General features: G+C 41.1%; 1 protein-coding gene across 4 annotated transcripts in view; it reads left to right on the top strand.

Annotated features, from left to right (window-relative positions):
- The first annotated feature begins 2,636 nt into the window (after positions 1–2,636).
- zc3h18 (zinc finger CCCH-type containing 18) overlaps positions 2,637–25,775 on the top strand; it is a 30,270-nt gene continuing 7,131 nt past the window's right edge. For 3 of the 4 annotated variants that reach the window (XM_069719389.1, XM_069719388.1, XM_069719386.1), the window contains exons 1-13: positions 2,637–2,809; positions 3,736–4,628; positions 6,191–6,275; positions 7,928–8,076; positions 8,211–8,306; positions 9,429–9,571; positions 10,269–10,298; positions 10,752–10,863; positions 10,975–11,246; positions 14,788–14,970; positions 15,111–15,236; positions 18,099–18,185; positions 18,325–18,606. In XM_069719389.1, the coding sequence (XP_069575490.1) occupies positions 3,747–4,628; positions 6,191–6,275; positions 7,928–8,076; positions 8,211–8,306; positions 9,429–9,571; positions 10,269–10,298; positions 10,752–10,863; positions 10,975–11,246; positions 14,788–14,970; positions 15,111–15,236; positions 18,099–18,185; positions 18,325–18,606 (2,447 nt within the window). In that variant the 5' untranslated portion in view covers positions 2,637–2,809; positions 3,736–3,746. Of the gene's footprint in view, positions 2,810–3,732; positions 4,629–6,190; positions 6,276–7,927; positions 8,077–8,210; positions 8,307–9,428; positions 9,572–10,268; positions 10,299–10,751; positions 10,864–10,974; positions 11,247–14,787; positions 14,971–15,110; positions 15,237–18,098; positions 18,186–18,324; positions 18,607–25,775 lie in introns of all 4 variants that reach the window. The other variant, XM_069719387.1, reaches the window with a different exon arrangement.

The following is a 25,775-nucleotide window of genomic DNA, read 5'->3' as shown; positions in this document are numbered from 1 at the left end:
AAACTTCAAAAGGAATATGATACGATAATATGCAATATGCTAATATATGATATGATAAAATGCAACACAATGACAGATGATACAATACTTTAATATAGAATACAATAATATACAATGCGATATGATAAAATGGGATTCGATATAATACGATAATATACAATACAATGATATATGATGTGATACAATATTATACGAAACGATATAACACCATAATATATCATATGATAATATACGATATCATAAATTCGATATGATACAATACATTAATATACAATACGATATCAAACAATATGAATCAATGATATATGAAACGATAATAATATGATGCAATATAATGATATGATATGATACTATATGTTGAACAATACGATGAGACATGAGCTAACTTTCAAAGAAAAACATTCTCTTTTGTTGTCGAAGTTGAGTTTTAGCATCTGTTGTGCTGCTGCTGGATGTGTCGCACCACATACACAGAAATACAATGAATGTGCTTTATTTTGAAATGTGTGAGAGGAAGTTGCGTGTTGTCTGACTTCAATTCCTTCTCAGGGTGGCTTCTGGCGTCGCTGCCTCCTTGCATGCAGGTTGTCCTGCTGCAGATGTCATTTTTAAACAATCAGATGAATCCAAGCTAAAAAAATCTCGAGCCTAAAACTTGATCTCATCGTTTTCCTTCTGTAACATTCACTTCTGCATCCAGACCAGGAAACTGTGGTCTCACAAACATCACAAAACATGTGAATATCCACAAATCAGACAACATAAAAAAAAACATTTAAACTTCAATGTGTAACTTCATGTTCAATCACTGTCATAACTGTGATAAAATATACATTATGATCAAATATACATTATCACAGTAGATTGAGAACACCTGGTGCCTATGAGGCAGTTTAAACCTGACATTTAGACTCTCCACATGTTCCTGAATGTACATGTTATTAAATGATATTATATCATCCACCCATTAATTACCTGCTGTGGAGATCGTTCGGTGTAAAGTCACTGCTGCCATCTGGTGGCTCGAAGCTGGAAAAAGCAGCACCAACTGACTTTTATCAGAAAATGCATGAATCATTTATTTGATATTAGGAGTCAGTTTTATTTGGTTTTGCTGATTTTTTTTAATTTCCAAATTTCACATTAAAACATACAATTAACAGGAAGGCTGTAGATGCACAGACGTGTCTTAGATTTTTTTTTTTTAAGTCAGGACCTTTCAATCAAGACAAGATAAAAGTAAATGGATAAATTGATAACAGATAATAAAAAGAAGGATGTCAATACATCATTCAGATCAGAAACAGTAAGAATAACAACAGAAGAAACATTAATTAAATGTGCTGAATAATAAATTCTGGACTAAACAATTTACAGCCTCAGATTTTCTTCATTCACAGATGAAGATATGATACGATAGAATATGTTACAATACAATATATGTTCTGATACCATTCAGTATGATGCAATATATTATAACATGTTATAATATGAAATAGTAAAAATCAATATAATAGAATATGATACAACACAGTACAACATAATATAAAATAAAATGTTACGATACAATTTAATGCGATACGATAAAATATGTTATGATCCAATAGGGTATGATACATAAATATATAATAATAAATTATGTTACGATACAATATAATATAATATGTTACAATATGATGCAAATAACCGTCCTGAAGCACCGAGTTCGGTATTTTGGCTTTCGCCATCTTGTTAATTTGAAGCCAGAAGTGACCATATTTGGACAAGCTGGGGGCAGAGCGAGCGCTGCAGCCCCTAGAGGCCCTCGCTGGTATTACAGTTTCAGACACGTCTGCATTGGCCTCGATGTTAAGAGCCAGAAGCTCTTTATATCCAGTCTGCGACATAATATTAAACTATACGATGCGATATAATATAAAAATGTTACAAAATAATGCGATACAATATGATATGATATAATACAATAGAATACCGAGTCCCTTTAAACTGTTTATTTAGAACAAACGAAATTTAGACCAATATAATATAATATAATATAATATAATATAATATAATATAAAATAAAATAAAATAATGTAATATAATATAATATAAAATAATGTAATATAATATAATACAATATAATATAATATAATGTAATATAATATAATATAAAATAGTATAACATAATGTAATATAATATAATATAAAATAAAATAATGTAATGTAATATAATACAATATAATATAATATAAAATAATGTAATGTAATATAATACAATATAATATAATATAATGTAATATAATATAATATAAAATAGTATAACATAATATAATATAAAATAAAATAATGTAATGTAATATAATACAATATAATATAATGTAATATAATATAATACAATATAATGTAATATAAAATAGTATAACATAATATAATATAATATTATATAAAATAAAATAATATAATATAATATAATTTAATAAAACATAATATAGTGGTCAGGGTTCTTTTCCCTCGTTAGGTTGATGTTACTGGTCTCAGATCAGATTTTCTCCCCATACTGCAGCACAGCGTCATCACTGTGACCCCTAAACTGATCTCAGATCTGCCCGCTCCCTCCTCCCTTCTCCTCCCTCATTGTCGAATGTTGATGACGTCGTGGTAATGGCCGCTCTCGCTGTGCCGTGCGGGGTGTTTTATTTTCTCCGCCATAGCGGCTAAATTAAACCGTTAAATATTTATTCTAGGCTGTTCAGAAACGCGATATCAGCGGGGGAGGGCAGCTGTCAACGCAGCAGAGCCGTCTTTAAAGAGCTCCGGGTCGGCAAAGGTGAATGAAAATATGTGGTTGTTGGCAGCTAGCAGAGCCTAGCTGCGCCTTTAGCTTAGCATCAGAGGAGGCGCATTGTTACGTGAAGACCGGGGAGTTGGGCCGCCGCGCCCGGGCACAGCTGAGGCAGCAGCTCCGCTCTTCTCCACCTGAGTTAACCGGGTTATATGTTCGTATTGTTCCCGGTGGAGGCGGTTTGTCGGCGGTTAGCCAGCTCGCTCCGCGTCGGGCCCTGTTGGTGTCACCAGCCGCATCACGCTGCAGCTGAACGGGCGTCGGACCGACGGACCTCCGAGGAGACACCTGGAGGTCGAGGTGGCTCCTGTACCTGAGACAGCTGCTCCGCTGGTGGAGAAGCTCCTTCGGGTTCATCCATAAAACATGTGATCCGCAGCTGTTCTTTAAAATGTTCAGTTCACTTCATTAATCTGTCATTTTGTTGAACCCTGATATTCTTCAGCTTTAACTTTACAACCTTTGTCTGTTTTTAGGCAGAATCTTTTATTGTATTTCATAAAGTTAAGAAAGTTTCACTGTTTGAAAGCTCGCATTTTTCTTCGAGGTCCAAATGAACAGCTGTTCTCAGGTTTTGCTCCAGTGTGCTTTGTTTATGATGGTCTGGATCATGAGTGGAGCTCTGGCTGCAGTCTGTTGATGCTTATTTCCTTTTAGATATATTCAGATATACGTGTTAATTATTAAGGAGAATTAGGGAATTTGGAGGAAAAAAATGTTTTTAAATCCATCAGAAATACTGAGGAATTTATATTTAACTGTTATTCTCAGTTGGAAAGATATAAAGTAGGTTTTGTGAGAATAAGTTAAAAAAGGGAGTTTGGCACGACATGAAACTCTTATTTCTATCAAAGTTCATCCCACTTGTTGCCTGTTTTGTTTCCACTCTCACTGGTGTCTGTTTCCAGCAGAACATTGTCTGATGGATACTCCTGAAAGCCCGACCCAGTCCCCTCAGTCCCCTGAGGAAGAGGAGAAGGGTCTTTCTGACAGTGAGCTGTTGGAGTCTCCTGATGAAGAGGAGGACAGGCTCATCTCTGATAGTGAGCTACTCAACGAGGAAGAGAACGGAGGCCTGGTGGAAGAGGAGGAGGGGGAGGAGGAGTTAGGGGACGAGGTGGTCCCAGACTTCGTCTCTGACCCGGAGGACGAGGAGCCTGGAGGAGACGCGGGAGGGGTGGGACAGGAGGACGAGACCATTATGCTGATGGAGGGTGATGAAGATGGTCCGCAGGGGGAGGAGGAGGAGGAGGAAGACGATAGAGTTCTTGACACCCCGCAGTCTCCCGATGGAGAGGACGGGGAGGAAGGATACGACGACTTCAGGAAAGACGCCTCAGCGGAGAGGGAGGCGGCCGAGGTGGACGACGAAGAGGAGGAGAAAAGCAAAGCCGAGGAGGAAGAGGAGGACGAAAGGATGAGAGCCGAGGAGAGGAGGAGAACCGAGGAGAGGAGGAGAGCCGAGGAGAGGAGGAGAGCCGTCGCCGCCAGGGAGATGAAGGACGACTCGGCGTCGGTGTCCCGCGAGCTGGACGAGCACGAGCTGGACTACGACGAGGAGGTGCCTGAGGAGCCCAGCATCCCCGCGCACGAGGAGGAGGATGAGGAGGAGGACACCAAAGTGGAGGAAGAGGAGGAGGAGAAGAGCGAGGACAAGAGCACGAAGAAGAAGGAGAAGAAACGGATCCTCCCGCCGTCTCCTAAAGACGGCGAGTCCAAAGGCTCCGAGAGGACACGCAGAGAATCCTTCAGAGACAAGAAGAAGGACGAAGACGACGGAGAGATCGATGAAGGAGAGATCGATGTGAGTGATCGAAGTGACGCGTTAATCACCGAGTGGATCGCCGATAATTCGCTGCATGTCCAGAAGTCTTTTTAGTGTGGAATTATTTCTTTATTTATTTCCATTGAAGCCGTTGAGCTGCAGACTGAAGTTCCAGAGACGTCCTGAGCTGATTGTATAGATTAGGAACAAGTTGGCCAAGACTCCATCAATCACTCAAACTCTATTTATAAAATAATAATAATAATAATAAACTTCATTTGTAGAGCACCTTTTCTAAAAGAAATGCAGCTCAAAGTGCTTCACTGCAAGAATTATGTAATGCAGTGATTCAGATATAAAGGAACATTTAAAAATACAGCAAAGAAAACAAATAAAACAGAAATAGAGTTCAAATATTGAATAAAGCAATAAGAGATCTTCAGGAGTTGCTAGTTTAAGGCCGAAGTACACAGACGTGTTTTAAAGCACCGAGCAGCTTCCCTGATGTCTGCAGGCAGTTTGTTCCACAGCAGAACAGACAAGCTGCAAGAAACCAGCAGCAGATGATCTGTTGATGTTCTCTGAGGAACATCGTTGACCAGAGAGTCGGCCATGTCACTCGGGCCGAGCCCATTAAGAGCTTTGTATGTGAGGGGGAGGAGCTTAAAGTCAGTCCTGTGTGTTACAGGTAAACAGTGCAGAGCAGCTAGAAGTGGACTGATGTCCTCTCGGTTCTGGTTCACAGCTGAGCGGAAGTCTCTGTTGTTTTCTTTGGGAGGCCAGGAAACATTACAGGAGTCCAATCGGCTAGAAATGAAGGCGTGAATCAACTGTTGTGGTCTTGAAACCTAGATGCGAGTCTACAATCACACCGAGACTTGTTACCTCCGATTTTATCCACCGAGTTCGTTGCCCCGGATTGTTTTCCAACATTTCTCTTTATATATAGCAGTTTTCATACAAAAGCAATGAAACACAAAGAGAATCACACAGTAAAACACCAGAGGCAGGAAGTAAGTGTTAGTTTGTGATTGACTCCTCCCCTTTTATGTGAATGTGCTCACAGCTGGATTGAAAAAGCGAGTTGTTAACCAGCATTGTGTGACTGCTTAGCGTGATCTCGTTTAATAGCTTTATGTCTTGTAGTCATTCCCTGAAAGACAAATACATACAAACGTACTCATAGAACTGAAGTTACGTCCAGTAACTACTATTTATTTACTTAATTCCTGTGCACCTGTTTCATGTCAGCTCAGTGAGAAAGTCGTGCTAATTTGTCTGTTTCTTGTATACTTGACTGTAAAAAAAAAAGCACAATAAAAGCCCACAATTAAGTTATCAATGAAAAAAAATGGACCTCAAACTGCTGAAAACCAGACCAGAGTATCAGCATTTTTAAAACGCACCCTATTGGTATCTACTGAAACCAACCGGTGTCTCACTGTTTCATCAGTTCCTACTTCAAATGTAGTGAATAACAGCTGCTCCAGAATATCATCTTTTAAACACGGATTATAAATAAACTCTCTCCTGTCAGAATTAGTACGTAGGATTCAGGAAGAGGCTCTGATGTGTCACGTCTTTGTCTCGTGTGTGTTCAGGATGACGACCTGGAGGAGGGCGAAGTGAAAGACCCCTCAGACAGGAAGATCCGACCTCGTCCCGTCTGCAGGTTCTTCATCAAAGGTAGGTGGTGAACATCGCAGCTCCACCGGTCTATCAGCAGGACGGGTTTTATTTGATCTCTTTAAATGTATAACAGTCCAGATCTTTAGTCATATGGGTTTTAAAAGCAGTTACAGATGGTGACTGTTTCAGCTTTTATCATGTGAGTTGATCTCCAGCAGAGGGAGCTGTTGAACTTCATATGGATTTCAGTTTTACTTCATCTCTGCCCTTAATAAGACATAACAGGAAACTGGTGACTCACTTATTATTGATTGAGAAAAAAATATAGAAGAAGAATACAATTTGTACCATAATCAACCAAAATGTACTTGTTTTGACAAATGTATTTTATTAAACTGGCATCTCTCACAAACCAATATCAAAGTCAACGTATCTGTATTCAGTATTTTTCTCTTTAAGTTTGAGGAGGACTTACGAGCACCTGTTTGTTCTGGGTTTTGAGGGTCTGCCCCCCAAGCAACTTTTAAATTTTTCAATTATAATTATATAATTTCTCAACATTATTATCACCGCATCTGTATAAAAAAAAATGTCCAGAAATTTGGGAAATAGAGCCGGTAATAAACAAACAACAGCCATAAGGCAAAAGAAGAAACTTGCAAAAGCAATGAAAAGCGTTTTTGTTAATTTGATGCTGCCCACAATGATTTGGGTCTTATGTTGAGGAAAACTCTTACATTTCTTTTAACCATCGATTCGTACCCAGATCAACACATTCGTCATGACTGAACATACCATTCATAATAGCCTACTCAGCTTCTTTTGTTCATGTCATAAAAGTCACATAAGTCCAATTATTAATAACACAGTTATGAGTTTAATGTCCCGTTTTAATGTGTTCTGGCAAAATGTTTGTTCTTCTGTTACATCGTTCTCACTCTTATTTATTCCCCTTCAGTGACATCCAACAACACCTGAAATATCTTTTTATAGCACACCTGTATCTCTCATGTTGTGTTCCAGATGCTGTAGTTGTGTATTTATATTCTGAGTACAAGTACCAGGATGATGCACTCAGAACGCTCTATTGTGACAGCTGATGTAGTCCTTGTTTCTATATTAGTCACAGGTCTGTTCTGGAAACATACGCAGCTTTTAGGAACTTTTATCTCCACGGTTCTCTAAGTTCAATAAATAAATTTTAAAGAAAGATTATAACTAAAATATTTCTGTGACGTGCAGCATGATTATTATCAAAGGAAGTGATTACATATGAATTCCTTTATCAGGTAGAGCTACATTTTCCTTTCTTGACTTGCAATTTTTCCTAATTCACATAATTTTACTGCAAAAACTCACTTAAAACTCAGTAAATTACATCACAATTTTTTTTTATCAAATCCATCGCAAAATCAAAAAATGTTGATCACAACAATCACTAAAAACCTCTGAAGTCCTGGAGGGACGGAAGTACGTCATCAGGAAAAAAGAATGAAAGGAAATTCAACACACCTTTTTATTTTACACCAAGTGCACGATAAACATGTATGTGAACTTTACGAGGTGTCGTTGGACTCATGTTGTCTCTAATTCTTTCATTTCTATTGAATTAAGCAGAATAGGAAAACTTGTTCTCATTTAATCATACAAAGTCCGTTCGATCTGCTGCCTGCTGATGGTTTTAAACTGCTGCTTCATGTCTCCTGCAGGAAACTGTACGTGGGGAATGAACTGCAGGTTCATCCACCCCGGAGTCAATGACAAGGGCAACTACTCCCTCATCAGCAAGCCGGACCCCTTCTCACCGAACGGAGCGCCACCTGGAGGACCTCACCCGCTCATACCCAACAACCCCTGGGTACGCCGCTCCGTGTTTCTGCACTGCTTTTTAAACACGAAGAAGAAATAGTGCTACTGCTGTCACAGTATTACTATAGCAGCTCTCTGTGATGATGCGTGTGGATATTAAACATGAATCTTTCACCGCTCCAGGCCGGTCCGGCCGTGGAGGAGCTCCCCCCACCTCCTCCTCCAGCAGAGCCTCCCGTGGAGAGCGCCTGGGAGAGAGGGCTGAGGCACGCCAAAGAGGTAAACACTTCCTGTAATATCTGCTGTGTGAGAGTGTAAACCGACCGCCACCTGTTTGTTTAGTGACAAACTCAAGAGCTGGTAAATTACAGGATTAGCAGCTTTATCAGGCCGCCAGGTTTCCTGTCAGCCACGTGGAAAGTGTCACTCTTATAAATAACAGCAGCAGCTCCAACCATAAAATAGCTGCCAGTTTATTAGGTACACTTGACTAAAACTAATCCAGTCTAATTAAAGAGCAATAAATCCTCCCGTCATGAAGACTAACGTCATAATGTTGTTTCTAGAGCTTCTGTTTTGTGTTGCTGTTGAAGTGCATTAATCAGGGATGTGTTCATAAGTCTGCAACCATTAATAGAAATGAGGTGGGCAAAATACACCTGTGATTATTAGATAGAGGTTTAACCAATCAGCAACTAGCAGTGATGTCATCGTTGGTTTGTGGACGTTATGAATCCTCCAGTTCAGATTCTGTCCGTCACCATCTTGCTAGTTCGGAGCGGTTTGGAGCAGGAAGTGACCATATTTGGACGAGCTGGGGGAGGAGCCAGCGGTGGATCTGACCGATCTGATTGGAAACCTGACGATACTACGTCCCGCCCACCGATAGCTGTAACCTGATAATGCAGAAGTGTCTTCAGCTGCAATACCAGCGAGTGCCACTAGAGGTCGGCTCCAAAAAGCCTCCGGCTCCATAGACTCCCATTCAACTTCTCTCATCAAATCCAAAGTGAATCAAATGTGTCCATCAGTTATCTCGGTGTTGTTAGCTAAAGTCACTCCTTCTTCTTAGTTTTCTGGAGGTCCATCTGAAAATAATCCCTCATTCATTAGAAAAGAAGATTCAAGAAGACCTGTTTTTGGGGGCGTGTCTGTTTGATTTTGTTTCAGTTCGTCCAAATACGGTCACTTCTGGCTAACCCTGCTAGCATGCTACGTGGAACTCGAAGAACGCATCTTGTTCCAGTGCTTTTATTAGGAACACATTATTAGCTCTGCAGTGAACATGTCCCTCATGTCGTCACGTCTTTTAAAAACTTGTAGATTTCTGTGTTATTTGGAGAAGCCTGAAGAGAACCTACAGCAGTCTGTTGTGTGAATGTTTAATTGTGCGTCCCGTAGGTCCTGAAGAAGGCCACCATCCGGAAGGAGCAGGAGCCGGACTTTGAGGAGAAACGCTTCAACGTGACGATCGGAGAGGACGAGAGAGAATTCGACAAAGAGAACGACTTCTTCAGAGAACGCAGCTACCGCATCATCCGAGAGTACGATTCACTTTTTCTAAAACAAGTCATTCGAATGAATATCGATTGACACGCCATTTGTTCGAATGTGTGTTCCACAGACATTAATTTCATCATTTAGATTGTTTTTTTTACTTTAACACAATGTTCTTCCAGCAGATGGATTTTTAACAGTTGCATTAACGCATCAAAATAACACGTTTATACGTCCCTTTTCAGTCAAAGTCTCTCCGCTGGTCCGAGGTGGCGGATTAACAACTAATGATCATATGGAGTCAAATAGGGGCTACAATAGGTCTATCTGATGGTGATGTGTTACGCCCTCTGCTGGATGACAAGGCAAGCTACTACAAACAGTCTGCTGCACTTATAGACCGAACATTTAGAATTCGAACGGGTCATTACAGTTCGAATGTTCGAATTTTGATTGAAAAGCGACAGCCCATAGACGTTGTCATCACGGTTTGGATTTTACAGCACTTAAGAATAAGGAGAACAAACATGAGCTTGTCAAATGTGTTGGGCCAAAACAAAGAAGATCAGGGCCTGCAGGCTGCTCTGATTACGAGTTTCTTTGGTCCCATACTACACTCCCTCAGAGGGTTGTTAAAGAATTCAGCTCCTTCTACACTTAAAACACAAGTTCCCTCTGAGTGCCCTGAGTGAAGTAAATACACAAAAGTGACACGATTCATTTCTCATCTGTGTTCTCTTTCAGTGAAATGGAGTTCAGAGACCCTGTATATGGGTGAGTGGAATGAAAACACACTCATAGCACACTATTGCTGATCAAAACGCACGTTTGGATCTATTTATTTTTTTCAAGAATTGTCTTAAAGCGGCGAGACTAGTTTAAAACATGCGTATAGAATAATAAGCAGAAGAACTATGATAAAGAGTAATAGTTTGTTGGGATACTAATTAAAGAAAACTGTAAATGAGCATGTTTCGTCCATTTTAACAAACACATGTTAACATATTAGACCTGTGAGCAGAAGTCAAGCGCTGATGTAATAACGGGAAAAAATGAGAAAGCCTAAAATGATTTGCAGAAATGTATTTTTAAGCGAATGTACATAGTTCTGTATCATCCTATTAAAATGTCTTTGATCAGTTTGTAAAAAAAAAAACAGAACAAATAGAAAAATAAATTATTGAACATCTAAGAAGCCTTTATAATCGAATGTGTTTCCCTGTGCAGTGACCCGTACGCCGACCCGTACTACGACTATGAAATGGAGGCCCTGTGGCGCGGCGGCCAGTACGAAAACTTCCGAGTGCAGTACACCGAAGCTCCTCTTCCTTACTACGGCGTGAGTATCGCTCATTAAAGGGTCGTTCCTCCACAGACAGGCTGAGCAGACACGAGAGGAGCGGACAGACGCCTTGTCCACAGTCTCATCAGAACATGTTCGTCTCGACAGGAGCGCGAACGCGAGCGCGACCCTCGGGAGCGGCACCGCGACCGCGAGCGGGAGAGGGACCACCGCGAGAGGGAGCGGCGCCAGCGGGAGAGGGAGCGGGAGAGGGAGCGGGAGCGGGAGAAGGAGAGGATGCGGCGGAAGGAGGAGTGGGAGAGGGACCGGATGAAGCGCGACGAGAAGGAGAGGCCGAGGATGCGTCCTCCTCGAGACCCCCGGGAGAAGAAGGACGAGGACAAACTGAAGCCGCGCTCGCCGCTCAACATGCCGCCAAAGTAAGTGACCTTTCAGTTGGTTTCTCTGGATCAACCAGACGCCACCAATACCACTCATTATGTAATTATGAGGTGTTGTTTTGTTTGACACGCCTTGTAATTATTTGTGTGATGCAGACTGCCATCACAACTAAAGCTGGAGTTCTTCTCTTATTGGTACTTGATCTTTGATATTGATTCTGTTCGGGATATTTCAGTTATACGACCAATTTGTCTTGGATATGAAACAGAATATCAGAGAACTGATTCTGTAAAATTGTACAAAAAAAGCACTCTAATAGAGTTATAACTAATATGGAAGCTCCCTGTGCAGACAGCCTTGATGGGTTGTCAACTGAAGCTCTGACAGACAAGCAAACTGTACAGGAGACAGCAGAGAGAATAACTGCAGGAATGCTAATAATATGGAGTAAATTACGAATAAAAATCAATGGAGATGCAGTTCATGGATTAAACAAACAGAAATGACTGCTTTTGGCCAAACCAGCAAATTTAATACCTTAAGGTCAAATAACTTCTTCCAATTGATGCGGAACTCATAAAACTGCAGAATTATTATAAATCAGTGCCTCTCATTGATGATGTACTAATACAGATATTAAATCTAATGTTGCAGTGTTTACAAATCCATAAAGTCATTGTTTACATGTTCTCATCAGTTAATTTTATTACAGTGAAGTTCTCCTTTTATTTTACAACTATATATATATATATATATATATATATATATATATATACATATATAACTAAGAATTTAGAGCCGACGTAAAAACAACAAAACAGGTTCCCTAAAGTGCAAATTAAACTCAACTGTGGCTTTATATTTATTCTTTTCTTTTCACTGCCACAAAATAAAACTTTTTATTAATTGATTCCACTTCCTGCTGAAGGGTCTCCTGTTGTGTTGCGTGAAGTCTAAGAGAATATATGGTTGGCCTTCTTTCAGCTCGTCTGTAGAAACGTTTTTCTGACCTCAGTAACTTTCCTACATTGTGATTCAGAATTGGCAAATCTTACCGAGGTGTCGCGGCTCGTCGCCGAATTCCAGCGGTGTCGCTCACTTCCATTGTTTTGTCGTCTTGTTTTGAAATTGTGGAAGTTTGCAGTGGTTTTTGCATCAGTAATAATGACATTCTTCTGACAACTGCAATATCAACAAACGGAAGCCAACGCCCACATCATGCTTTTATGTTGACTGACGAGTGACGTAAAGCTCTTTTGAAACTTCACCTGCCAGAGACGCACGCTGGAAATCCTCCTCAGAGGAAGCGCTCTTCTCATTCATCATTTTTTAATTGTTTATTTACATCGTTGCAGTGTTCGTCTTTAATATGCAGGATGAAAAATGACTTCAGGATGGATATATAAAAACAAATGAAACCATAATTCTTCATTTATTTATTTATTTATATACGAGGTGCGTTCAGTACAGTGATGCACACGGAGCAGCAGGAATGTTAAAGATTTTGTTCCCCAAACTCTGATGTTTCTCTGCTCCTGTTTCAGGTCCAAGGTGACATCACAGATGTTCATGAAGCAGACAAAAGCAAACGATTCCGAGCAAATGTACACGTGGCATAAGCTAGCTTCCCTAACTTTGTTCAGACCTACTTTGTTTTCAATATTCAGACACAGAAATATAATAATAATATAATTATATAATAATATAAGTAAATAAAAGCTAAAGTATCCAAATGTAAAAATAAATCCTTTAAATTTAGGAAATGATGTCCACTTTCATCACCAAAATATATTTGCTTTTTATTTAGTAATTGTGTAATCACATTTGTGCATTTATTGATTTATTTATTTTTGATCCTGAAGTAATTTTTTCGTCTCCATAGTAACAAGTCTTAAATATGAATATGGTGAAATATTATATTTCAGTGCAGCTTCCTGCAGGTCAGTTGCTTCATTTGTTCGTGGAGTTTGTTCAAAGTTCAGCTGCTGTTTGTGTAATTATTGATCATCCGCCCGCTGGACCGCCTCGTTTCTTTCCAGACGGCCTGGCAAGCTGATGAAATCATTAAACTTATTTACTTTTTTCATCCCTTCCTCAAAAGGAAGTATTTATTTGATCAAAAAAACATTTAGGAGCTAAAAATAGCTTGTGTTGTGGTTCTATTTTTAGCAGAGTCAGGCTCTGATGAGGTCACCTGTTGGCTCTTGCATCATGTGGAGTTTCCACGTGGGGGGGGCATTGTTTGTGTACATGCGTTCAGTTTGTTTGATGTAATTTTGGAGGGGGGGGTATTTCCTCGCTGTTCATTTCCTCCAACAAATATTTATGTTACACACTTGAATGTTGATGTCATTTTCATTAAAATAGATATTAATCTGTCAGCGGGGGGGAAATCCCTCTAAATGTTGTAGCTGTGCATAATTATCCATTCAGCTCCCGGACATGTCTGCAGTTTAGTCCTTATAATCAGTTCAAAGAGTCTGTTAATCATTTGATGGAAATTTAAGTTTCTTTTAGCTAAAACTTAACTTATGCTGATTAATTTAAAGTCATCAGTGGGTATTTTTCCAATGTTTTCTGACAGAACAAAAAAATTGGCTGATTAATTGATAATAAAACAAAACAGCAGCCGGAGTTGTTTTCATTGTCTGTATTTCAATTAAAGTTAAACCAGTTTTCTGCATCATGACTTTGTCTTCTGGTTTCCATCCAAATGCAGCACAACTTTTGCAAAAGAAAATGCAAATTAATGCACTTTATTATCAACTGTCATGATGCAGATATTAAGTCTTGGTTCGCTGGTGTTGCTCATCTTTAGTCAGGTGCCTTTAAACCACAGATCTCAGAAGTGTCTTAAGCTGCAATACCAGCGAGTGAAAAGCTGCGTAACCTGTGTAGCTGCCTCGTTACCACGGCAACCCATGCAGATAAGTTGGTGATGTCTGGACCACAGACTGTTTCTAAAAGAGTTCGTAGCTTCAGGTCTGTAAAATGGTTCCGATCCAGAAGTGTCTTCAGCTGCAATACCAGCGAGTGCCACTAGAGGTCGGCTCCAAAAAGCCTCCGGCTCCATAGACTCCCATTCAACTTCTCTCATCAAATCCAAAGTGAATAAAATGTGTCCATCAGTTATCTCGGTGTTGTTAGCTAAAGTCACTCCTTCTTCTTAGTTTTCTGGAGGTCCATCTGAAAATAATCCCTCATTCATTAGAAAAGAAGATTCAAGAAGACCTGTTTTTGGGGGCGTGTCTGTTTGATTGACATTCATGACACTTACTGATAGAACTTTGTAGTTTGGCTTTCTTGAAGAAATTGTATTTTCTTGATTCCTGTTGTTCTGGTTTTGTACCCTCATGGTTGAAATGCACTTATTGTAAGTCGCTTTGGATAAAAGCGTCAGATAAATGAAATGTAAATTCAAAGATTTATCAGTTTTCGATAAAAGACAGATTTTCCAGGAGGTTGTAAAATATTTTGCTCCTTCAAGTCGACAGTTGATCAGATCTTAAAACTAGCCGCTTCACCTGGTCAATAAATGATTAAAGATTATTTTATTGATCACCTTTAAAATGCTCTCAGCAGGCCAATGGAGCCTCCCTCCAAGAAGGAGGTTCTTCCAGTCATGAGGCGACCGGACGAGTGGAAGGACCCGTGGCGCCGGTCCAAATCCCCAAGGAGACGTCCCGGCCTGGGCTCCCCGCCGCGAGGCCGCCGGAGACATCGTCCCTCGGGCTCCTCCGTCTCCCTGTCCAACTCCTCCAGGTAGGATGTCCTCTCCTCACCGCCGGGAAACCTTTCATCACAGCAGGAGGCTGTCGTATTTAAATCTTTAACCCCGTGTCCTCCGTCTTTGTTGTGTCATGTTTAAATCTTTAACCCCGTGTCCTCCGTGTGCGCCGCAGGTCTTCGTCTCGATCTTCATCCTACACCGGCTCCGGGTCGTCTCGCTCCCGCAGCCGCTCCTCCTCCTTCAGCTCGTACTCCAGCCACTCGTCCCAGCGCAGCTCCTTCAGCGGCAGCCGGTCCAGGTACACACAGAGAGAAAGTCAGTTTTCTTTATAAAGACTGACTTTATGTTGTTAATACTTTCAGCACAGCTTCTGATGACGATGTTTTTTGCGGGAAAATCGTGTGAATTCGAAAAATTGTAACGATGAACAGCTTAAGTAAGACTTAATTGAAAAGTGTCATTAGGACTCCTCACGGCGTCTCAGGTGACAGCGTGGCCTTATGGGTAGTTTGATCTGCAGGGAGACGTGCTGACAGGTCACATTGTCACACACACACACACACACATCTGCAATAAGCAGAGATGGCTGTTTGCATATCTGCGAGGCTCAGAGTGATACTGCAGGTGCATTCCAATTCAATTCAATTCAACTTTATTTCTATAGCGCTAAATCACAGCACAGGTTATTTCATGGTACTTAACACATTAAAGTCTTTACAGCAAGACTTTACAATATTATACAGAGAAACCAACAATTCAACAATTCCCACATAAGTTAGGAGGGAAAAAACTCCTCTTTAAGGGAGAAAAACCTCCAACAGGGAAGAAAAACTCCTTTTAACAGGAAGAAACCTCCGACAGAACCAGGATCAGAGGTGGGCGGAGCATCTGTTAACAGAACCAGAATCAGAGGTGGGCGGAGCATCTGTTAACAGAACCAGGATCAGAGGTGGGCGGTCATCTGCCTCGACCGGTTGGGGTGAGAGGAGAGCAGAGAGAGAAAAGGACAGCATAGAGATAGAAGAGAAGAACTGTTGGTGGAGACGACAAGCGCAGAGCAGAGACATGCAGCTCCATGATGGGACATCTGGAAAAGAAAGAACAGAAACTACACGAGTGAAGGAACTGAATGGAGACAACAGATAATAATAAGAAACTATGGGAGAGAAAAAGATGGTGAGGTATGAGTCAGTTAAAGAGTAGGAGGAAAGAAAAGAAGCTCAGCATGTAACGAGGTCCTCCAGCAGCCTCGGCCTATAACAGCATAACTAAGGGTTGGTTCAGGTCTACCTGAGCCAGCCCTAACTATAGGCTTTATCAAGAAGGAACGTTTTCAGTCTAATCTTAAAGCGAGAGAGGGTTTCTGCCCCTCCAACACAAACTGGGAGCTGGTTCCACAGGGGAGGAGCCTGAACACTGAAGCTCCGCCTCCCATTCTACTTCTGGAAACTCTAGGAACCACAAGTAGACCAGCGTACTGAGAGAGAAGTGCTCTGCTAGGATTATATGGTTCTATAAGATCTCTAAGATATGATGGAGCCTGGTCATGTAGAGCTTTGTAAGTCTTCAAGAGAATTCTAAATTATATTCTTGATTTCACAGGAAGCCAGTGAAGAGAAGATAAAACTGGAGAAATATGATCTCTCTTGTTAAATCCCATCAGTACTCTTGCTGCAGCATTTTGGATCAGCTGCAGGTTTTTAATGAGTAATTTGGACATCCTAACAACAAGGAATTACAATAACCTAGTCTAGAAGTAACAAATGCATGAATGAGTTTTTCTGCATCACGCTGAGGAAGGATTTTCCTGATTTTATTAATATTACGTAGATGAAAGAAGGCAGTTCTGGAGATTTGCTTTATATGGTGTCTAAAGGACAAATCCTCATCAAAGATGACTCCAAGGTTCCTCACAGTTTTGCTGGAGGCCAAGACAACGTCATCTAGAGTAACTAAGTGATTACAGAAAGAGTTTCTGGGGTGTCTAGGACCAAGTACAAGAACTTCTGTTTTGTCTGAATTTAGAAGCAGGACGTTTTTGGTCATCCAGGCCTTTATGTCTTTTAGACAGGCTTCACGTTTTACTAACTGATTAGTTTCATCTGATTTTATAGAAAGATATAGCTGAGTGTCATCTGCATAACAATGGAAGTTGATGCAGTGCTTCCTGATGACATCTCCTAATGGGAGCATGTACAAAGTAAAAAGTATTGGGCCCAACACTGAGCCTTGTGGAACTCCATAACTAACTCTTGTTTGTCTGGAAGACTCATTGTTGACATGGACAAACTGGAATCTATCTGATAAGTAGGATTTGAACCAGTCTAATGCAGTTCCTTTAATCCTCGTAACATCTTCTAGTCTCTGTAATAAGATCGTATGATCAGTCGTATCAAAAGCAGCACTGAGGTCCAGAAGAACAAGTACAGAGACGAGTCCATTATCTGAGGCTAATAAAAGGTCGTTAGTAACTTTCACCAGAGCTGTTTCTGTGCTGTGATGAACTCTAAAGACTGAAAATCTTCAAACAGATCATTCCTTTGTAAATGATCACAAAGTTGATTTGCAACAACTTTTTCAAGGATTTTAGAAATAAACGTCAGGTTGTAAATTGGTCTGTAGTTTCCTAAAACAGCTGATCAAGAGTCAGTTTTTTAAGTAAAGGTTTAATTACAGCCACTTTAAAAGCCTGCGGTACATAGCCGGTTACAATAGATAGGTTGATCTGATCTAATATGGAAGTATTAATTAAAGGGAAGACTTCCTTAAAAAGTTTAGTTGGGATGAGATCTAACAGACAGCTAGAGGATCCAGATGAAGAAATAATTCTAGTTAACTCAGAGAGCTCAACAGGAGAGAAATGTTCCAAGTTTACATCTGGTCCTACAGTTGCTTTCAGGGCTGCTGTTGCTTAGCAACACATCAGTGCCGTGCATTCGGGGGGAAGACCGTAGAGGCCGCACGTGGGCAACGGAGTGAGAGGAAGAAGTGACCTTGTGTCAGGTCTGTGTGTGTGTGTGTGTGTGTGTGTGTGTGTGTGTGTGTGTGTGTGTGTGTGTGTGTGTGTGTGTGTGTGTGTGTGTGTGTGTGTGTGTGTGTGTGTGTGTGTGTGTGTGTGTGTGTGTGTAACGGTACATGAACTGTCTCTGTCGTCCACCAGGTCTCGGTCGTTCTCCACGTCTCCGTCTCCAGCTGCTCCGAGGAACCCCAAGAACAAGGCGGAGCCTCATCCAGTGTTAGTTAAAGGGTAAACCTGCAGGGTCTCCATGTTCCTCCTTCAGACACACCATAATACATACAGACTGTTTATTATTTACTGACCATCAGCTGAAACACGCCGTCCATCGCTGTCAACATACTATAAAAAGGTGTTTTCCCTCCCTCAGCATGCCGCTGAAGTCGGGTGCCATGCCCCCCCCTCGCAGGGAGAAGCCCCCCATGAAGAAGGCTCCCAGTCCTCCCCCCGGTGGACCGCCGGGCCGGCCCCCCAAACCCATGTTGGAGGGAGGGAAGCCCCCCACCAACCCCCGGGAGGCCGGAGGGGCAGGTGGCGGGCCGGGGGGCGGCGCCGGCGGAGCGGGGAGACCCCTCCCTCCACGAGAACCCGGGAAACCTCCCAACCCGAGGGAGGGCAGGAGGAAGGAGCGGCAGCAGCAGCCGCCCCGCAGGTGAGATAAAGAAGTTGTTTTTCTGACAGGAATCCTGGGATCAGTCTGACTCGTCACCGCGGAGACGTTTTATCGTCCTCCATGACTTTTTTGTGATTGTTTTGATCAAAAATGTTTGACTTTGCGGAGAATTTTCTCCAAAATTGTGATATAATTTTTGGAGTTTTAAGTGAGATTTTTGCATAAAAATATGGGAATTACAAACAAGTTGAGAAATTATTTTTTTATTTTTTTAAGCACAACTTGATAAAAGAATAAATATGTAATCACTTCCTGTGATAATAATCCTGCTGCACGTCACAGAAATATTTTTGTTATATTTTTTTTATTTAGTTATTGAACTTGGAGAACCACAGGGATAAAAGTTCCTAAAAGGTCCTAAAAGCTGCGTATGTCTCCAGAACAGACTGTCTGTGACTGGAATATAGAAACAAGGACTACATCTGCTGTCAAAATAAGAGCTTTAGATGCTGTTTAATTCATGTTCATTCAACACATAGACCTGCTGGATGAAACAAACAAAGAGACGTCTCTGACAACTGTACGTGTGGAGAAAACTCATTTAACATCCAGTAATATGGAATCACTTCCTTTGATCACAAACATTTAATCACATCATTTTAACGTGAAGACCACATTTCCCACAAACCCCGTCACTTCCTGTTTCTCCTCTTCCGGATTCCTCCAGTGAACAGAGTTTTATTTGCTGATGAAAACAGGAGCATTGTTTTATGTTAATAAAGTCAGTTTTCTTTATAAAGACTGACTTTATGTTGTTAATACTTTCAGCACAGCTTCTGATGACGATGTTTTTTGCGGGAAAATCGTGTGAATTCGAAAAATTGTAACGATGAACAGCTTAAGTAAGACTTAATTGAAAAGTGTCGTTAAGACTCCTCACGGCGTCTCAGGTGAACACAGCGTGGCCTTATGGGTAGTTTGATCTGCAGGGAGACGTGCTGACAGGTCACATTGTCACACACACACACACACATCTGCAATAAGCAGAGATGGCTGTTTGCATATCTGCTAGGCTCAGAGTGATACTGCAGGTGCATTCTGGGGGAAGACCGTGGAGGCCGCACGTGGGCGATGGAGTGGGAGGAAGAAGTGACCTTGTGTCAGCTCTGTGTGTGTGTGTGTGTGTGTGTGTGTGTGTGTGTGTGTGTGTGTGTGTGTGTGTGTGTGTGTGTGTGTGTGTGTGTGTGTGTGTGTGTGAGAGAGAGAGAGAGAGAGAGAGATACACAGACAGACAGAGCGGAAGAGTTAAAGGGCAGGGAAGAACAGTGAGAGTGTGTTCCTGTGTGTGTGTGTGTGTGGGCAGGATGGGTTACACGGGGAAACTATCCAGGAAAACCGGCTCCCCCTGTTTGTTATTCCTTTTATGAACTTCCTTTTGACAGGCTGATACCATCTGATAATATTCTGTTTATGAATTTCCCTCTGACGGGCTGATACCATCTGATAATATTCTGTTTATGAATTTCCCTCTGACGGGCTGATACCATTTGATAATATTCTGTTCATGAACTTCCCTCCGATGGGCTGATACCATCTCATATCTGCTGCACAACGTCTGTTTTCACTACCTCTGCAGCTCCGATGTTGTTATCAGAAAGTTCAGAGAGTTCCTGAACGCAGCACAGTGATGTGTTCCTGAACGCAGCAGTGATGCAGGAGGAAGAAATAACCTTTATTATAGATTTACTATCATTTATGACCTCTCAGGGTTTATTTTTTATTTTTACGTATATCCATGATGTACGTATATCCGTGACGTACGTATATCTCTGACGTACGTATATCCGTGACGTACGTATATCTCTGACGTACGTATATCCGTGACGTACGTATATCTCTGACGTACGTATATCTGTGACGTACGTATATCTGTGATGTACGTATATCTCTGACGTACGTATATCTGACGTACGTATATCCGTGACGTACGTATATCTCTGACGTACGTATATCCGTGACGTACGTATATCTCTGACATACGTATATCTGTGACGTACGTATATCTGTGATGTACGTATATCTCTGACGTACGTATATCTCTGACGTACGTATATCTCTGACGTACGTATATCTGTGACGTACGTATATCTGTGACGTACGTATATCTCTGACGTACGTATATCTGTGACGTACGTATATCTCTGATGTACGTTTATCTCTGATGTACGTATATCTGTGACGTACGTATATCTGTGACGTACGTATATCTCTGACATACGTATATCTGACGTACGTATATCTCTGACGTACGTATATCTGTGACGTACGTATATCTCTGATGTACGTTTATCTCTGATGTACGTATATCTGTGACGTACGTATATCTGTGACGTACGTATATCTCTGACATACGTATATCTGACGTACGTATATCTCTGACGTACGTATAGCTGACGTACGTATATCCGTGACGTACGTATATCTCTGACGTACGTATATCTGTGACGTACGTATATCTCTGACGTACGTATATCTCTGACGTACGTATATCTGACGTACGTACATCCGTGACGTACGTATATCTCTGACGTACGTATATCCGTGACGTACGTATATCTCTGACGTACGTATATCTGTGACGTACGTATATCTGACGTACGTATATCCATGACATACGTATATCTCTGACGTACGTATATCCATGACGTACGTATATCTCTGACGTACGTATATCTGTGACGTACGTATATCTCTGACGTACGTATATCTCTGACGTACGTATATCCGTGACGTACGTATCTCTGACGTACGTATATCCGTGACGTACGTATCTCTGACGTACGTATATCCGTGACGTACATATATCTGACGTATATCCATGACGTACGTATATCCGTGACGTACGTATATCTCTGACGTACGTATATCCGTGACGTACGTATATCTGACGTACGTATATCCGTGACGTACGTATCTCTGACGTACGTATATCCGTGACGTACGTATCTCTGACGTACGTATATCCGTGACGTACGTATATCTGACGTGCGTATATCCGTGACGTACGTATATCTGACGTACGTATATCCGTGACGTACGTATATCCTTGATGTACGTATATCTGACGTACGTATATTCGTGACGTAGATCTGATGTACGTACAGTGGTGTGAAAAAGTATTTGCCTCCTTCCTGATTTCTTATTTTTTTGCATGTCTGTCACACTGAAATGTTTCAGATCATCAAACAAATTTAAATGTTAGTTAAAGATAACACAAGTAAACACAAAATGCAGTTTTTAAATGAAGGTTTTTATTATTAAGGGAGAAAAACAATCCAAACCCACCTTTTTCTGTGTGAAAAAGTGTTTGCCTCCTAAACCTAATAACTGGTTGGACCACCCTCAGCAGCAACAACTGCAATCAAGCGTTTGCGATAACTTCCAATGAGTCTTTTCCAGCTGTGGAGGAATGTTGGCCCACTCATCTTTACAGAGTTGTTGTAATTCAGCCACATTGGAGGGTTTTCCAGCACCAACCTCCTTTTTAAGGTCATGTCACAGCATCTCAATAGGATTCAGGTCAGGACTTTGACGAGGCCACTCCAAAGTCTTCATTTTGTTTTTCTTCATCCATTCAGAGGTGGACTTGCTGGTGTGTTTTGGATCATCGTCCTGCTGCAGAACCCAAGTTGGCTTCAGCTTGAGGTCACGAACAGACGGCCGGACGTTCTCCTTCAGGGTGTTTTGGTAGACGGTAGAATTCATGGTTCCATTTATCACAGCAAGTCTTCCAGGTCCTGAAGCAGTAAAACAGCCCCAGACCATCACACTACCACCACCATATTTTACTGTTGGTATGAGGTTCTTCTTCTGAAACGCGGTGTTACTTTTACGCCAGATGTAACGGGACACACACCTTCCAAAAAGTTCAACTTTGGTCTTGTCAGTCCACAGAGTATTTTCCCAAAAGTCTTGGGGATCATCAAGATGTTTTCTGGCAAAAATGAGACGAGCCTTAATGTTCTTTTTGCTCAGCGGTGGTTTTGGTCTTGGAACTCTGCCATGCAGCCATTTCTGCCGAGTCTCTTTCTTCTGGTGGAGTCATGAACACTGACCTGAACTGAGGCAAGTGAGGCCTGCAGTTCTTTGGATGTTGTCGTGGGGTCTTTTGTGACCTCTCGGATGAGATATACGTTGCTCTCTCGGGGTAATTTTGGTCGGCCGGCCACTCCTGGGAAGGTTCACCATTGTTCCATGTTTTCTCCATTTGTGGATAATGGCTCTCACTGTGGTTCTCTGGAGTCCCAAAGCTTTAGAAATGGCTTCAGAACCTTTTCCAGACTGATAGATCTCAATTACTTTCTTTCTCATTTGTTTCTGAATTTCTTTGGATCTCAGCATGATGTCTATCTTTTGAGGATCTTTTGGTCTACTTCACTTTGTCAGGCAGGTCCTATTGAAGTGATTTCTTGATTGAGAACAGGTGTGTCAGTAATCAGGTCTGGGTGTGGCTAGAGAAATTGAACTCAGGTGTGATAAACCACAGTTAAGTTATGTTTTAACAGGAGGGGGCAAACCCTTTTTCACATAGGGCCATGTGGGTTTGGATTGTTTTTCTCCCTTAATAATAAAAACCTTCATTTAAAAACTGCATTTTTGTGTTTACTTGTGTTATCTTTGACTAATATTTAAATTTGTTTGATGATCTGAAACATTTAAGTGTGACAAACATGCAAAAAAATTGGAAATCAGGAAAGCGGCAAACACTTTCACACTGCATATCTGAGACGTATGTATATCTGACATACGTATATCTGTGGCATATGTATATCTGACGTACGTATATCCGTGACGTACATATATCCGTGACATAAATCTGACATACGTATATCCGTGACATACATATATCCGTGACGTACGGATGTCCGTGACATATATCTGACATACGTATATCCGCGACGTATATCCGTGACGTACGTATATTTGTGACGTATATCTGACATACGTATATCCGTGACATATATCTGACGTACGTATATCCGTAACATACGTATATTTGTGACGTATATCTGACATACGTATATCCGTGACGTATATCTGACGTACGTATAGCCGTGACGTATATCTGACGTACGTATAGCCATGACGTATATCTGACGTACGTATATCCGTGACATATATCTGACGTACGTATATCCGTGACGTATATCTGACGTACGTATATCCGTGACGTACGTATATTTGTGACGTATATCTGACGTACGTATATCCGTGACATATGTCTGACGTACGTGTATATCTGACGTACGTATAGCCATGATGTACGTATATTTGTGACGTATATCTGACATACGTGTATCTGTGACATATATCTGACGTACGTATATCCGTGACGTATATCTGACGTACGTATATCCGTGACGTACGTATATTTGTGACGTATATCTGACGTACGTATATCCGTGACATATGTCTGACGTACGTATATCCGTGACGTACGTATATGTGTGACATATCTGACGTACGTATATCCGTGACGTATATCTGGCGTGCACATATCTGTTACGTACGTATATTTGTGATATATATCTGATATGTATATCCGTGACGTACTTATATCCGTGACGTAGTTATATCTGCGATGTATATCCGTGACGTACGTATATCCGCGACGTATATCCGTGACGTACATATATCTGCGACGTATATCCGTGACGTATATCCGCAACGTACGTATATCTGTGACGTATATCCGCGACGTATATCCGTGACGTACGTATATCCGTGACGTACGTATATCTGTGACGTACGTATATCCGTGACGTACGTATATCTGTGACGTATATCCGCGACGTATATCCGTGACGTATATCTGACGTACGTATATCCGTGACGTATATCTGACATACGTATATCCGCGACGTATATCCGAGACGTACGTATATTTGTGACGTATATCTGACATTGTGTATATCCGTGACATATATCTGACGTACGTATATCCGTAACATACGTATATTTGTGACATATATCTGACATACGTATATCCGTGACGTATATCTGACGTACGTATAGCCATGACGTACATATATTTGTGACGTATATCTGACGTACGTATATCCGTGACATATATCTGACGTACGTATATCCGTGACGTATATCTGACGTACGTATATCCGTGACATATATCTGATGTACGTATATCCGTGACGTATATCTGACGTACGTATATCCGTGACGTACGTATATTTGTGACGTATATCTGACGTACGTATATCCGTGACATATGTCTGACGTACGTATATCCGTGACATATATCTGACGTACGTATATCCGTGACGTACGTATATTTGTGACATATCTGACGTACGTATATCCGTGACGTATATCTGGCGTGCACATATCTGTTACGTACGTATATTTGTGATATATATCTGACGTATGTATATCCGTGACGTACTTATATCGGTGACGTACTTATATCTGCGATGTATATCCGTGACGTACGTATATCCGCGACGTATATCCGTGATGTATGTATATCCGTGACGTACGTATATCCGTGACGTATATCTGACATACGTATATCCGTGACGTATATCTGACGTACGTATATCTGTGACGTATATCCGTGACATATATCTGACGTACGTATATCCGCGACGTATATCCGTGATGTATGTATATCCGTGACGTACGTATATCTGACATACGTATATCCGTGACGTATATCTGACGTACGTATATCTGTGACGTATATCCGTGACATATATCTGACGTACGTATATCCGTGACGTATATCTGACGTACGTATATCCGTGACGTACGTATATTTGTGACGTATATCTGATGTACGTATATCCGTGACATATATCTGACGTACGTATATCCGTGACATATATCTGACGTACGTATATCCGTAACGTACGTATATTTGTGACGTTTATCTGACATACGTATATCCGTGACGTATATCTGACGTACGTATATCCGTGACGTACGTATATTTGTGACGTATATCTGACGTACGTATATCCGTGACGTATATCCGTGACGTACGTATATTTGTGACATATATCTGACGTACGTATATCCGTGACGTACGTATATTTGTGACATATCTGACGTACGTATATCCGTGATGTATATCTGGCATGCACATATCTGTTACGTACGTATATTTGTGATATATATCTGACATATGTATA

This window comes from Brachyistius frenatus, unplaced genomic scaffold, assembly GCF_029030835.1.
Source record: "Brachyistius frenatus isolate BFR_SWC_R1_liver_20210118 unplaced genomic scaffold, ASM2903083v1 Contig_214, whole genome shotgun sequence".
Classification (NCBI taxonomy): Eukaryota; Metazoa; Chordata; class Actinopteri; family Embiotocidae; genus Brachyistius; species Brachyistius frenatus.
This window is presented reverse-complemented; position numbering and strand designations above follow the sequence as displayed.